Source organism: Lagenorhynchus albirostris, chromosome 1, assembly GCF_949774975.1.
Source record: "Lagenorhynchus albirostris chromosome 1, mLagAlb1.1, whole genome shotgun sequence".
NCBI classification, from domain to species: Eukaryota; Metazoa; Chordata; class Mammalia; order Artiodactyla; family Delphinidae; genus Lagenorhynchus; species Lagenorhynchus albirostris.
Genome location: NC_083095.1, coordinates 178,987,559 through 179,004,169, shown reverse-complemented (window position 1 = coordinate 179,004,169; position 16,611 = coordinate 178,987,559). Strand labels below are relative to the sequence as shown.

The window sequence follows — 16,611 nt, the reverse complement described above, 5'->3', positions numbered from 1 at the left end:
GGTCACTTGGCTTTATAGTGTCCTGATGAAATGAAGTCATCTACTCAAAATGTAAAAACCGGTTTTAGATCAAGATAAAAATATTTTATGAAATTTTAAGTTCATATTGCCTTAATAAACTTCTGCTTTCACTTCCAAATATATGATACCTTAGACAGGTTCTTTTTTCCCTCCCCAAGACTAATAACTGAAGGAACCACTTCACACAAGATGTTATATCTATTCTAATACCTTAGTAAAAGTCTCACTAAGTGTAACAATTATTTTACAAGATGGACCCAGAGCCAAGTAAAGTAAAAATAAACTGAATAATTACTGAGGTAAATCTAAGTCACGGTGAAGCAAAATATGCTTAGTACCTGAGTCAAAGAATGCCCTTAGCAAATTTAGAATAACATACTATGTTAAGCATCTAGAAAGATATGCAAGTCCCTAGACCAAGGCAGTAGTGAAACTCAAAATAAATCATAGAAATTTAGTGCTTCCTAAGTAGGCTGACATACCCTATTAAAATATTAACAAGATTAAAATTATATTTCAGCTTGAAGTTCACCTCTTACATTTCAAATGTCCCCTTAGGACCACAGAGAAGTTTTGAAAGAGTTCTAGTTGTAGAGTGAAGTAAGTCTACCAAATTCCTAGGCACTTGGCTCATTCTAAAGGAGTTAGTAGTAGAGAGGGAAAAAATCAGGCTAAATCTACTCAATTATCTGAGTATCAGACTTAAAAGTGGGTATTGTTTTGGTAGATTTTTTTTTCCTCCCTAATGTTGGTAAAGGCAGAAAAATAAAGTATGAAGAAGAAAAATTAGGTTTGAAAGAACAGTACCTATCAAAATTTCACCTTTGGAAAGTATCATAGCAATGCATCATCTAGAGGTGAGTATGAAACTTCATGCTTCAATCATATAGGAAGAGGTCATAGCAAGCATTTTTTAAATGCACAATTAACCTGTCAATAAACATGCAAGTCAAATGATTCAAACAAGCTCTAAAACACAGCAGCTTCTTCTTCAAACTTTCCAACACTGACACATGATTTAAAAATGCGTTCTTCTGAAATACTGTCAGCTCACTAAACAGTATTATTTTTAAAAATTCCTACTTCGTCCATACTCTTACAAGAAAAAACTCTTTGTTATCACTGTATCGGCCATAAGACAAACTATCTCACCTTGGGTGAGGGACTAAAGCTCTCTGTCCTCAATTTCCATCTGTAAAAATGGAGATAGAAATAGTACCTTCATCATAAGAATACTGTGAGACTTGAGTTACTGCACGTAAGGGCTGAGAAGAATGCGTGGCAGATGGCAAGCACTCAAACTTTACCTTGTTATTTAAAACTTCTTTTCATAAACTATTATGGTTTCCATCTTTTCCATTAACTTCATTAGAGAACATAATTTGTCCATTATATTCTGATATTAACATGGCTATATTTCAGAGTAAAACATTTCCCTAAGAAAAATTAGATAGTACTGTCTCATTATGCAATGATATCTTAATCTATATATTCTATAATAACATAGCAATACAGCAAATATAATGTAAGGATTCAAATATTTTAATGATAATTTATGCACAGTTTGTTTGACTAGAAAAGTTTCCAGGAAAAACTGGAGAACAGTAGAAAGTTTCATATATTCTCCAACTCAATCCTAACTTTGTACTCTAAAATGTATCCTGATAACAGACCCATTTCTGTGTCAGCTACCACCATCGGGCTTTAATACTCAGCATGTGATGAGAGAAGAAACCATGTGTGAACAACTTTCAGGTCCCATGAGCAGGCTGACTGTTAAAGCTGTCAGGTTCAATTGCATCATTCCACTTTATTCAATGCCCCAAACTGCTCCCTAATTGTTAGGAGCTTAACGTATTCAAAACCATTGTTTAGGCTAATGCTGAAATGCCCCACAATTGAGTTTATAAAGTAGTGGGAGGGATTAAATTGTAGTTAAACCATCAATGAACACTGATGATTGAGCAACAGGACTGTGCAGAATAACCACCAATTCTAAGCAGGTTTCTTAATTGGCCAATATCTAATCAATATATCACCTACCTTTTGGGGTGGAAATTAAGTCCCTAGGACTAAAGAGGCTATTGAAATAATTTAAGAATGAAAAGACCTTAGTCAACAGCTGTATGTGAAATGACTAAATGGGTGTAATAACCATTAATTCCAAAGTACTTCATGGTCTGCAAAGTACTTATTCTCGCTTGAACTTCAGAATATACCTGTACTGCAGGTAGAACAGGTATTTAAAGTATTCCATTTCACATATGAAAAAAAAAATCAACATCCACAAATGTAAAAGACCTACCCACAGACACACTAGTGAGCAGCAACGCTCCAGGAATCTAGGATTTCGGACCCCAGTTTCTGCTATTTTGCATTGTGCCACACAAACAGACACAGTAAAATTCCTAAGAATGTTTTTTCAAAGAGATACCCCTTAACACAGAGGCTCATAATCCATGTCACTTAACCTCTTCATCATCCAAAAGTAAGTAACATTAGAAAGCACTTATAAAAACTTATTCTGCTCAGAATGTGGACTTCCTTAAAATTACAAGTCATTATGCAATTATTTATAACAGGGACTTCCCTGGTGATGCAGAGGTTAAGAATCTGTCTGCCAATGCAGAGGACACAGGTTCAAGCCCTGGTCCGGGAAGATCTCACATGCTGCAGAGCAACTAAGCCCTTGTGCCACAACTACTGAGCCTGCGCTCTAGAGCCCGCAAGGCACAACTACTGAGCCCGCGTACCACAACTATTGAAGCCCACGTGCCTAGAGCCCATGCTCCACAACAAGAGAAGCCACTGCAATGAGAAGCCCGCGCACCGCAACGAAGAGTAGCCCCCGCTCGCCGCAACTAGAGAAAGCCTGTGTGCAGCAAGACCCAATGCAACCCCCAAAATAAATAAATAAATAAATTAATTAAAAAGCAGGATACAACAATAAAGTAAAGTAAAATAAAATAAAATAGATGAAACTTTCGTTCTGACCAATCAAGTCAGAGCTCCTCCAAAGATAGATGAATCGGCCTGGGAAACTGAACCATTTTCCCAAACAGAATAAAAGTGCCCTATCAGCCATCATCTGAAAGGAAATCAGGATTATATCTAAGACAGCTCCCCAACACACACACCAAAGTTAAGATACTTGAAGTAAAAGTCTCACAGAAATCTGCAAAACATGAGTCACTAAATTATACCCTTAAAATACTTAAATTTATCTGCATTTAGTAAATATCACATAAATAAACCTTAGAAGTTCCTTCAATTACTTTTAAACCTGTATCATTTTTATAACAGTAACACAGAGTAAACAAGGAACCATGATTATCTACATGAAGACTGTATCCAAAAGCAAAACTCAGAATGCAAGACATATTAGAATACAATTATTTTCATTACATTCTGTCTTAAACTCTATTAAAGCAATCATCCTTCAAACAAAAGCACCAGGATTCTTCCAAAGACAAAACAGAATGAATGCAGAACTAAGAAACAGTGGAATTTGAAAGGCAAAATGAAATATTAATGGCACACCTATAGAAACTAATTTATACCTCTACCCATGATACAAGAGCAGAGCACCCATCATTAAAACATCACAAGGACAGCAGTTCTATCTTCCAATAATGTTAAGGAACTATAATTGTAACTATACTGCTGGTATCTGTGAAGGAATAATTACCCTAAAAACAAGTTTATCAAATAAAACAAAAGGATTTGACATCAAACAATATAAAACAAGGTTATCAAACATTTTTAAAGGTTTTTTTCAAATTAGGGCTGCTAAGCATCAGACTTTGTCTCCCCACATTTTTACAAGTGTCTCCTTTTTGCCCCATTAAAGGCACAAATCTAGTTTCAGTTTTTAATTTCTATTAGCTCTTCCTGATCTTACTTCCCTGACCACTTGCCTGGGAACAATCCTTAAGACAGCAAATAAACCAAAGAAGAGGCCTGTCTATCTTACTTAAAACCAAGGCCAGAAAGATCAAGAATGACCTACGGATTTTTATCCTTCTGGCACCAAGCCCATCACTAAAAATTACTGCTTTCATTAAGGTTTTGGGAGGGAAAGGAGGAAAGTCAAAACATCGTTCAAATTTAACACTTCTATTCTCTGATTTATATTTTTTAAAACATTTGCTTGCTGGTGTGATGGTTTTCTCAATAATTGTAACAAGGCTTCTATAATTATATTTTAAACATTGATAGTTTTAATTTACACACTTATAGCACTACTCTCTTCATTTTTAAATCAACTACCTATAAAGAAACTCTAAATAAAAGGCTAGGGTGTGATTATCTAAACACAGTGAATTGCATGATCTGAAAACATACAAGGCCTATACAAAAGTTAAACAGAAATAAACTTCTGTCATTTGGAAAGAAGATTAAATTACCAAGTGCATCACAATTTTAGGAGTTCTATCTAAACATTCGATTTATTCTAAATATTTCTGTATCCTTTCCTTTGCACATTGCCTAGAAAATTCACACTTTGCACATTCAACACCAATACTATTGTCTAAGGCAGCTAAACTGAAGTAGTTCTGCACTCAGTTCAACTCAGAGGTCAACCTGCCTCAGTTGCCTGGAGACTGATGGTTGCTACAGCAGCACCAGATAAGCCAGGCTAAATAAGCTCCGGCTTCAAGGCAGAAAGTGTTTACTGCTGGACAGAAACACAGATGCAGCTGTCTCGGCATGCAGCATGGGAGTCTCACTGGATGATCATATTTATAAGAGACCCACCTTACTGAAACAGGGAGGAGGATAAACAGTGAAGATTTTAATTGGACTGAATCCTGGATTACTTGAAACTATGATTTCTTTGTTCTTCAGCTGAGTCATATGTTAAGTGGAATTTTCCCTCTAGCTATAAATTTCTCTTCACTACCACTTCCCCCACCCACCTCCCTAAAGTCAACCCCCAAAACCACAAATATAATGAATGGGAAGAAATGAGATTTTTGCTTAATTCAGCCTGGAATTAACCAGAGGGTAATTAAAACAGACTTTTAGAAAGAAAGGAAAGGAACATGCACATTGAAAATGTTCATGTGAGACTCTTTCCAAGGATATAAAGCTATCAACAGCATATGGTTACACTTAATTAAAAGAGATAAAACTATTAATAAGAGCCATTTTCTCATTTATCCTTTCACCCTCTCTAACCCCAAACCCCTATCATTATGCCTATATCTCACCAAGGCTAGTGAAATGAGCTAGAGAAAAACTCTCCTAAACTAGTCAAACTTCCCTTCTTCAGGTTGAGAAGTTCACCAAATTGTTAACTTTCATTTTCAAAGACAATACCACTAACCATGCCATTGTTTTTCTGTGCTGAACTGTTGTTTATTCTAATTCTTGATCTAATTATAATGGTGATCGTTTGCACTGCACCACTACATACTTTAAAAATAACTTAATGCTGTGCTCTGATGTACAGCTTACAGAAAATGCTGGAAAAGTGTACATATATTCTAAGGCCCGTACAATAGAAATTATGAACACATACATAAAGCAGAAGTTTACAGCAACTTACAAACAACTAACTACTTAACTAGTTGTTTATAACTAGACATTTGTCTTTGTCATAATTTTCTTAAAACTCTGAGACTATCAGAGGCATTGGGTAAAATGAAAATAATAAAATTATAAAGAATTCCAAATAAAGAAAAAATATATATACTTTAGGAATTTTAAATTATTACCTTTGAGGAAACATGGGGGTTGGGGATGGGGAGTGAGTGTGCGTGCTTGTGTGTGAGTGTGTGTGCGCACGTGTGTGTGTGTGTGTGCGCACGCACGTGCGCAGCTGTGGCCATTTACTATTCTATTTATATAATTATGATTTCTCTGGTTTGACTCTGGCTCTTAGAGCATTCCTGTAGACTAGGTCACCCATCAAGCTCCAGATCTAAAATGAAGGAAAAGGATAAATAAATGCAAAACCACCAACATAGTCACCATTATTTATAATATTATAAATATCCCTTCTTTCTCACAAGAAAGAACACCCTATAAGTACTTAAAAGAATCATTCACTCTTAATCCTATACTCTCCTTCACTGGTTTTTAAAAATTTACACCACAGATATTCATATATTATTTCTGCGATTTTAAAATTATGAAAGGAATTTTTAAAACCACAGAAGTCCAAAAGTGGTTCATACTTTGTAAGTCCTACTTTTAAAAGAGGGAATAAGAGCTCCCCCCAAATTACTATTTTACATCATTAGGACAAAATCAGGAACTCAGAAATTGAAAAGAATCAGTTGGTGCCAACATATTCTTTTGTGCTCTCCCATGAATATCATGTAAACGTGTGTATCATTTCCACTCGTGTCAATACAGATTGAGATATTTTATGAATTCCTATAGGAAGCCCTATTTCATTTATCTCCCCTATAATCTAACTTACTTTCATTTGCAAATGAAGAAACTGACAAAGGATTAATCTCCAAAATATACAAGCAGCTCATGCAGCTCAATATCAACAAAACAAACTACCCAATCCAAAAATGGGCAGAAGACCTAAACAGACATTTCCCCAAAGAAGACACAGATTGCCAGCAAACACATGAAAGGATGGTCAACATCACTAATCATCAGAGAAATGCAAATCAAAACTACAATGAGGTATCACCTCACACCGGTCAGAATGACCATCATTAAAAAAATCTACAAACAATAAATGCCGGAGAGGGTGTGGAGAAAAGGGAACCCTCTTGCACTGTTGGTGGGAATGTAAATTGATACAGCCACTATGGAGAACAGTATAGAGGTTCCTTAAAAAACTACAAATAGAACTACCATACGACCCAGCAATCCCACTACTGGGCATATACCCTGAGAAAACCATAATTCAAAAAGAGTCATGTACCACAATGTTCATCACAGCTCTATTTACAATAGCCAGGACATGGAAGCTACCTAAGTGTCCATCAACACATGAATGGATAAAGAAGATGTGGCACATATATACAATGGAATATTACTCAGCCATAAAAAGAAACGAAACTGAGTTATTTGTAGTGAGGTGGATGGACCTAGATAGAGTCTGTCATACAGAGTGAAGTAAGTCAGAAAGAGAAAAACAAATACCGTATGCTAGCACATATATATGGACTCTAAAAAAAAAAAAAAAGGTTCTGAAGAACCTAGGGGCAGGATGAATAAAGACGCAGACGTAGAGAATGGACTTGAGGACACGGGGAGGGGGAAGGGTAAGCTGGGACAAAGTGAGAGTGGCATGGACATATATACACTACAAAATGTAAACAGATAGCTAGTGGGAAGCAGCCACATAGCACAGGGAGATCAGCTCCGAGCTCTGTGACCACCTAGCGGGGTGGGATAGGGAGGGTGAGAGGGAGACACAAGAGGGAGGAGATATGGGGTTATATGAATATGTATAGCTGATTCACTTTGTTATACAGCAGAAACTAACACACCACTGTAAAGCAATTATACTCCAATAAAGATGTTTAGGAAAAAAAAAAAGACAAATGGATGTACATGTTACTTTGTAACACTGTAATAATAATTTACCTGAGTTGTAGCAACAGCAGAAGGTGCAGATGACCCAGCAGACGGGGAGAGCGCTCCCACTTGCTGTAAATGCCCAGAAGGTTGCTGAGGTAAATGAGAACTGGAGACAGGAGTACTGGATCCTGAGCCAGATGCTACATTTGGAAATGATACTGCTACATCACTGCTGCTATAAATACCTACAAGAAAAAAATCTTATTTAAATATTTTATAATTTAGCAGTCAAACTGGTCACAGACACCAACATTAATCGATGTTAGAATACCCACATTTCCTCCTGATCCCTCCCACAATGATAAATTTTATTGATGTCAAAAAAAAAAAACACGGTCCGGGAAGATCCCACATGCCGCGGAGCGGCTGGGCCCGTGAGCCATGGCAGCTGAGCCTGCCTGCGCGTCCCGAGCCTGTGCTCCGCGACGGGAGAGGCTACAACGGTGAGAGGCCCGCGTACCGCAAAACAAAAAACAAAAAAAACCCAGTAACTAAATGTATAAATACTGACTTTTCATAAAGTACTTGTCTTAAAGAAACTAAGACTTTTTTTATACGTCAAAGATGATTTGTTAAGAGACAGAGATCACATCAGGAAGTGCTTTGTAAGAATAATAATAAGGGTTTTAGGAATTCCTAAGAGCAGTGACATGTTTCTGAAATAGGAGAATGAAGAAATTAGAGTTGTATAAAAATCACTTGGTAAGCCTTTCAAAAATGCAGATACTAGAGCCCCAGCACTCATGATTGAGAAGGTATGAAATGGGAAGAGACTCTTGTTTTTGAAAGGTCATCCACATTACAGAGCAGAAAAGAAAATGGAACAGGACTAGACTTGATATTCCGAGAACAACAAAGAGCCTGATGCCACTGGTGGGACACAGCAGTGAAAATAAAGAATACAGGTGGATTCTATAGATATTCAGGAGGTAGAATAAACAGGACTTTATGACTGACCGAATGAGGTATCTAAAGTAGCAGTCGGGGTGGCCAGGGAACAGAGCATTAAGAGATGATGGTGACGTGGAAAGCTAGGTGGTGGTAGCATTCACTTCAGAGAACACAGGAAAAGAGGAAAGAGATTTGAAAGTATTTTCAGTAGCACCACAGGATTAAAAAGCCAGAAAGAAAGAGTAGAAGCAATTCACTCTAGAAAAGTGGATGGACAGAGGACAGAAAGAGAAAATGAGCAAAAGTTAAGAAGAAACTAGGAGTTACTTTAAAAAGTGTTTTGTGGGTTTTTTTGGGGTTTTTTTCCCCCCCCAAGATGGGTGATCATGCTCTTATGCTGATAACAAAAAGTCCACAGAGAAGGAAAGGCTCTTTGAGGATAAAGGTTAAGAGACAGGAATCTCTATAAACCAGTGGGGTTCTGAACCAGGGGTGATTCTGCTTCACAGGAGACATATGACAATGTCTGGACACATTTTTGGTTGTCAAAACTAGGAGGTACTACTGGCATCTAGTAGGTAATGGCCAGGGATGCTGCTAAACATTGTACAATGCACAAGCCAGCTCCTCACAACTAAGAATTATCTGGCCCATAGAGTTAATAGCAATGGAGGCTGAGAAATCTTATAATAAACCAGGGCTCTTGGGAGGGTGGGAGGGAATAAGACCTCAAGAACTTGACACTATAAACAAGAGGAAAGCAGAAAAAAAGAACCTAAGTATGCCATAGTCAAAAAAAATTTTTGAGAAAACACAGTGGTTATATCAACAGTAAAATTTACTTTGTTCTGAAGAATATAAATATTATTGATTCATAATAAATAGAAGTACCTATAATCTTCAAACAAGGGGAATACAAAAATTGGGACATTTTTAAAGGCCTTACAACTATAATTGAGGCTCCTAAGATCCTTTTTATATCTACAATTTCTCCAGAATAATGATAATTTGTCCACTTAACAAATACATTCATTCCACAAACATCTGAGAGCTCACTGTTTGCCAGACATTATTCTAAGCCCTAGAGATACAAAGCCATTCGAGATATGTGGTCTCCGCCTTCAAGAAGCTTAGTGGAAAAAAGAGACAATTACAAAAGACCGTGAAGAGTATTATGATAGAGATATCCTCAGGAGGCTGTGAGTGCATAAAGAGGGTTATCTAACCCAGACCTGGAGTGAGAAAGGATGAGGTCAAAAAGCGAACTGGAAGAGATGGGTGCCTTTAAAGCTAATTTCTAAAGGAGCTGGAGGACAGAGGTGAAGGGCATTCTGAGGAAGAAACATGCACCACAGAGCCAGGTAGATTCTAAGAACTTATAAGTGCCATCCGTGTAGCTTAAGCAAGAAATGAGGCTAAAAAATAAGCAGGAACCAAATCAAGAAGAACATTAAAAGTTAAAATGTTAGGGCTTCCCTGGTGGCGCAGTGGTTGACAGTCCACCTGCCGATGCAGGGGACACAGGTTCGTGCCCCGGTCTGGGAAGATCCCACATGCTGCACAGCAGCTGGGCCTGTGAGCCATGGCCGCTGAGCCTGCGCGTCCGGAACCTGTGCTCACAACGGGAGAGGCCACAACAGTGAGAGGCCCGCATACCGCAAAAAAAAAAAAAAAAAAAGAAAGAAAGATGGACCACAAAGAACAAAATAAGGAAACAGAGAGAATCTTAGAAACCACCTAAGAGAATTTCAAAGGAAAACGTCAAATGATTGTATTGATCATTTAAGGTAAGGCCAGAAAAAGAAGTCATGAAAAGTAACAAGAAATTTTGGCAAGATAACTCTTTTAAGAAGTTTGGCTGTGGAGGACAGAAAAGAGCACATAAATGCAGTGAATATTTATAAACCTACATTCCAAAGGACAGGCCCGTAGGTGAAGAAAAAAAATTGTTTTAAGTTGTTTACCCCATAGTTCTTTCAACAAATACTTATTGAGGTTCTAATAATAATTTTTAAAAAGGCAATGAAGATGGCAAAGAACAGAAAGGAATTCATCCTTCAAAGAACTTATAGTCTCACAGCACAGCTAATAAGTACTCCCAAGCTACTATGATACAGGAGGGAAATGCTAAATACCATAAGGACATATGATACAAAAAACGACTTAAGTTCAGAGGAAGAGACTGGGGTGGAAGAGTTCCAGAGAGAAGTACTTGAACTCAGCTTTTTCAAAGTACCTTAAAAGGTAGAGTGCTGATTTTTTTTTAATGTCGAAAAGCATACTATACGTGGAATCTCCAATTCCCAAAACCAAAAGGCAAAAGCGAGCTGGAGGCAGTAGGCTGAAATCACAACAGGACAAGTTTTTGACTGAGACAAACGTCCTGGCTCTCCCAACCTTGTGATCTTAAACTTTGTGAGCCTCCATACTGTTCTTTTCTAAGAACCAAGATAATAGCTACCTTACAGGTTTTGGGGAATACTCATGTAAAGGCTCTAACAGTGCCTAATACAGAGTAAGTTGCCATAAATGGTAGCTATAGCTATTTTAGAGTTAGCGCTCTAGTTAAAAATTTATCTTTAAGTCAGGGAAGTATAGTATTTTAATTGTCAGGTCCTCTACTGTCCGTACTACACTTTGAAAACTGCAAATACCATTACCACATGCAATAATATATCATGAAAGTATAATACTGAGAAGCAAAACTGTGGTGTGTTTGAGGATCTTCAATCTCTAAACTTAAGTCTGTTTTCTAACTGCATTAGCTTGATCTTAAATGGGAAACTGCACAGCTAAAAACGCAGCAATCACACTTTGAAACTGGTACTCAGGTTACTGTAATAAAATAGAACAAATCAAAATTTTCCTTTCCTATCAAGTCAGGAAAGCATGGAATTCTAAATCTTTTTCTGAAAATGCGGATCACTGGCTCACCTCAACTCCCTCATACCCCGGGTACGATGGTACAGCATTAACCGTTCACTAAGACCTCTAGATCCTTTTTCAGAAGGCAAATAATCCTCCTTAGATTGTTCTGTACCTGCTTTCTATTTAACTTCACTCTATTTTCATCTTTTACAAATTATATGCTATTTTAATCTAAATCAAGGTGACATTCATCTAATTAAATAGAACTGAATCCTGCAATGCACAAGCTCAAGGAAAATACCCTCAAATTCACCTGTTCAGGATACAATACTGTGCACCTGCCGTTCAGGGCAGTTGTACCGGTTTACACTTTCCACCAACAGAGACCAAGTGCCACTTTTCCACCTCACACTCAATTTTATCTAGTCCTTAGATCTTTGTTAATCCAATGGGCAAACAAAGGTGCACTACCACACTTTTACCTGTGTGTAACCAGGCGTGGGAGGACGTGTGGAATGAGCACTGTCAGGAGGAGCGCTCCTCGTGTGGAATGAATTTTGGCGAATGGAACTGGAGAGAGAGGAGGCCCGGACTTAGGACCAGCCCGGGTCAGCCGTCACATGTGACAGTGGCGGTGAGGACGGAGACCTGCTCACCCACCCACGGGCGCCCGAGGGAGAGAAGCAGCGCAGGTATAACGTGCAGCTGTCCCAAAAAAGGCTCCCCTCTGAGGTTCTTAGGGTCAGCGCGTGCCAGACAGACTGTGCTTGCATCTCCTCCTCTGTCCAAAGTTTCCTTGGGTTCCTCACAGATGTCTTTGCACCCTTCAGGTCTCAGCTCAAATGGCACCTTCTCTGAGAGGACTTCCTTGACCACCCTATTGAGTACTGCAACCCCCTCACTGCCTCCATCTACTCCCCTGCTTTATTTTTCTCCATACTCATTATCACATTTATCATTCTGCATGTTTTCCTTATTCCTTTTGTTCACTGTCTTTCCCATGTCCCTCTGGAATGTACTCTCCATGAGGATGGGAGTCTGCTTTGTTCACTGCCTTATTCCCAGTATTGTACTTAGAGCAGTGTCAGGCATACTAGATTTGCAATACATGTTTATCATTATCATTCAGTACTGAATGAGTAAATTCTATTTGGCAAGGCAGTATAGCTTAGTAATTAAACTTGCAGGATGGGGCTCATTTGGACCTCAGATCAGCTGCGTGACTTTGGACAAGCAACTTAACTTCCCTAAGCTTCTTTCCTTAAAGGTGAAGTGGGGGGCTTCCCTGGTGGCACAGTGGTTAAGAATCTGCCTGCCAATGCAGGGGACACGGATTTGAGCCCTGGTCTGGGAGGATCCCACATGCCAGGGAGCAACTAGGCCCGTATGTCACAACTACTGAGCCTGCACTCTAGAGTCCGCAAGCCACAATTACTGAAGCCTGCGTGCCACAACTATTTAAGCCTGCATGCCACAACTACTGAAGCCCGCATGCCTAGAGCCCGTGATCCGCAACAAGAGGAGCCACAGCAATGAGAGACCCACGCAGCACAGCGAAGAGTAGCCCCTGCTTGCTGCCGGTAGAGAAAGCCCACATGCAGCAGCGAAGACCCAATGCAGCCATACATACATACATACATACATAAATCTATTTTAAAAAACAAAAAAACGAGGTGAAGTGAGGTTCGTAAGAACACCTTGTCCTTTATTGGGTTGTAAGGATTAAATGCCTGGCACACACTAGACACTTAGAGGCTATTGTTATGTTTCATAAGCTGTGTAGACTAGGAGTCTTGATTTATCTTTTCTGTTTCTAGGCTGCTCATTTGAGGCAAGTGTGCATGTGTGTGCAAATGTGTGTGTGTGCACACATACGATCTAGCAAATTTATCATGCTGTGAACAAACTAGGCCACCTTCACAGGTACTTTTAAGAACTGGAGTTATCAGCACAAACAGTCCCCATTTTTTACTCATGACAATGGGATGTTTTATAATAAAGACACTGTAAATCAACTATATTTCAACAAAAAAAATTTTTTAAAGGATGAAATGAAAAACGAACAAAAAAGAAACAAAGATGCAGAATGATACAGAGAGTGGCAGTAACATACTGATTCATTTATCCATCCACCCAAGAAATATTTACTTCATATGTACTAAAAGACAGGCACTGTGCTAAGAGCAGAGAATAAAGTAGGGAACAAGACAGAAAAGATCTCTGTTCTCCAGGAATATACAATTAGGGAGGCAAACATCAAAACAAACACATGGGACTTCCCTGGTCAAGACTCCATGCTCCCAATGCAGGGGGCCCGGGTTTGATCCCTGGTCGGGAACTAGATCCCACATGCATACTGCAACTAAGAGTTCGCATGCCACAACTAAGGAGCCCGTGAGCTGCAACGAAGGAGCCTGCTGGCAGCAGCTAAGACCCAGAGTAACCAAATAAATAAGTAAAAAAATAAAATATTAAAAAAAACAAACACGACTATAAATTGTTGCAAACACTATATGATGGAAGAGAAAGGGTATAATGAGGGTGAAAAATTAAGAAGCAGAAAAGATCTGTCTGAAGAAATGATATAATAAGACCTAAAGGTTAGGTATGTAGTTGTTAACTGAACAAAGAATGAAGCAGAAAAGCTCGTTCAAAAAACAAGTTAAGGGCTTCCCTGGTGGCGCAGTGGTTGAGAGTCCGCCTGCCGATGCAGGGGACGCAGGTTCGTGCCCCAGTCCGGAAAGATCCCACATGCTGCAGAGTGGCTGGGCCCGTGAGCCATGGCCGCTAGGCCTGCGCGACCAGAGCCTGTGCTCCGCAGCGGGAGAGGCCGCAACAGTGAGAGGCCCACATACCGCAAAAAAAAAAAAAAAAAGACAAGTTAAAAAAAAAGGTAATATGGCTAAAGTATAGTGGAGAGAGTGGTAGAAGACAAGGTTAGAGAGGGGAAGTAGATCTCACAGGACCTTGTAAGCCATGTAGAGGTGTTTAGAATTTAAGATCAATACGAAGGGGACTTCTCTGGTGGCACAGTGGTTAAGAATCCACCTGACAATGCAGGGGACACGGGTTCAAGCCCTGGTCCAGGAAGATCCCACATGCTGCAGAGCAACTAAGCCTGTGTGCCACAACTACTGAGCCTGCACTCTAGAGCCACAAGCCACAACTACTGAAGCCTGCGTGCCTACAGCCCATGCTCCGCAACGGGAGAAACCACCACAATGAGAAGCCCACACACCACAACGAAGAGTAGTCCCCACTCTCTGCAACTACAGAAAAGCCTGTGTGCAGCAACAAAGACCCAATGCAGCCAAAAATAAATAAATAAATATTTTTTTAAAAGATCAATGGGAAGACAATAAAGACGAATAGTGAGAACTGGATTTTTAAAATATCATCCCTCTAACTGCTGTGTAGCAAATGAATAGAAAGGAGGAAGAGTGGAAACAGAAAGATCATTTAAGAGGCTATTACATAAACTAGATGAAAGATTATGATCCTCTAAAAATGGTAGTGGAACTGACCATGGAGAAAGATGTGTCTGAAGTGCATCTACAAGTTAAAATCACCTAAACTTGATAAGCTATACTTGGTAGACAGTGTAAAGTATTTTGCATCAATCCCAATTTCGTTCATTATGTGTTGTTTCTTTTGAATTTACCCATAAAGACAACACATACTCATTATTAAAATTTTTAAGTAGATGGGAAAGTAGGGAAAAAAAATCAACCACAAAGACTGTTAATATTTTTATATATTTTCAAACTTTTTGGTGCAGAGTTTACGGTTTTGCTCTATATAGTTGCCTATATACTGGACATAGAATTTTTAATCCTCTTACACTTACCATACATATTTTCTGATTTCATTTTAAAATATTTTTAAATGTTTTGAATATCATTTTGATATCATTTTGATATCAACTGAATACTGCAGAGTTGACCTGATTGTACAATATTCTACAAATATTTATGCACCTAATATGCCCAGATACAATACTTCCTGCTAAAGATGCTACAAAGAAGAAAACAGATACCATCCTTGCACTCGTGGAGCTTAAAGTAAAGGAGTCACACGTTAAATAATCACACAAATATTAGTGCTATGATGAAAAAGTAGAATGTGCTATGACAGAATACGAGGGGTAACTTAAGATTAGCAGTACCAAAAACAAAAAAAGAAAAGAAAAATTCGCAGTAAAGGGTAGGCCTTTGTAAAGTGACACATAAACTAAAAGGAAGTCCTTAGGGGAAGTTCTAATTTTACTTGCCTAGACCTCTTTCCCATTTCTTTTCCAAATAGCACCCTATTTTCTATTAGGGAAGTACCCGTCCTCCACTTCATGCACTCCTGGCCCAGGGATGAACATGTAATCCAATCTGAGGCGAACCGTCTCTGCTGGGAACTTACACCTTGAATGTATGCTCATAAGGGCAGAGAATGATCAGACCTAAGTTAGTCTAATGGTAATAATATTAGGAGTCTATTAGTTCTTGTTCACCTTGCCCTTTAAACTACCCTTATTTCTCTCCTCCAAAAGTTTTAGAGTAAGGTCTTTCTACTAATTCTCTAAAATAACTGTATATATCCAATAAATTACTTTTTGCTTACATTCGACAGAACCTACTTCTGTGGCTTACATACAATGGACCCTAACAGACACAGCCACTGTGGTATAATAAACAAAGAAACAGATACTCAAAATGAAGCTAGGGACTTCCCCCAGTGGTCCAGTGGTTAGGACTGCTGAAGGGGGATTAGGACCCATTCCAAGCTTCCAGTGCAGGAGGTGTAGGTTTGATCCCTGCTTGGAGAACTAAAAAAACAAAAGAAGCTAGAATCCAGCCCAGGAGTCAGCTCAGGTAAAACCTTGCAGGCCATAAAGGACTTCCCAATTTTGTAGTAATGGAAAGCCATTAAAGCATCTTAACCAAGAGTGACATGATCATAATAGTATTTTTAAGAGATCACTTTGAATACAAAGTGAACAATGCCTTAAAAGAAAACAGAAGAGTAGAATCAGGGAGATAAATTAGGTTGTTACTGCAATACTTTACACAAAAGATTTTTTTTTTTTAGTTTCATTTATTTATTTATTTATTTTTGGCTGTGTTGGGTTTTCGTTGCTGCACACAGGCTTTCTCTAGTTGCGGCGAGTGGGGGCTACTCTTCGTTGCAGTGCGCGGGCTTCTCATTGCAGTGGCTTCTCTCATTGTGGAGCACGGGCTCTAGGCACGTGGGCTTCAGTAGCTGTGGCACATGGGCTCAGTAGCTGTG

The 16,611-nt window shown here is 38.9% G+C and overlaps 1 protein-coding gene across 7 annotated transcripts in view; it reads right to left on the bottom strand.

Moving 5' to 3' along the window:
• Positions 1 to 16,611, bottom strand: part of MLLT10 (MLLT10 histone lysine methyltransferase DOT1L cofactor) — a 249,207-nt gene that overhangs the window by 21,500 nt on the left and 211,096 nt on the right. For all 7 annotated transcript variants that reach the window (XM_060161293.1, XM_060161275.1, XM_060161303.1 and 4 more), the window contains one exon: positions 7,582 to 7,760. In XM_060161293.1, the coding sequence (XP_060017276.1) occupies positions 7,582 to 7,760 (179 nt within the window). The remainder of the gene's footprint in view (positions 1 to 7,581; positions 7,761 to 16,611) is intronic.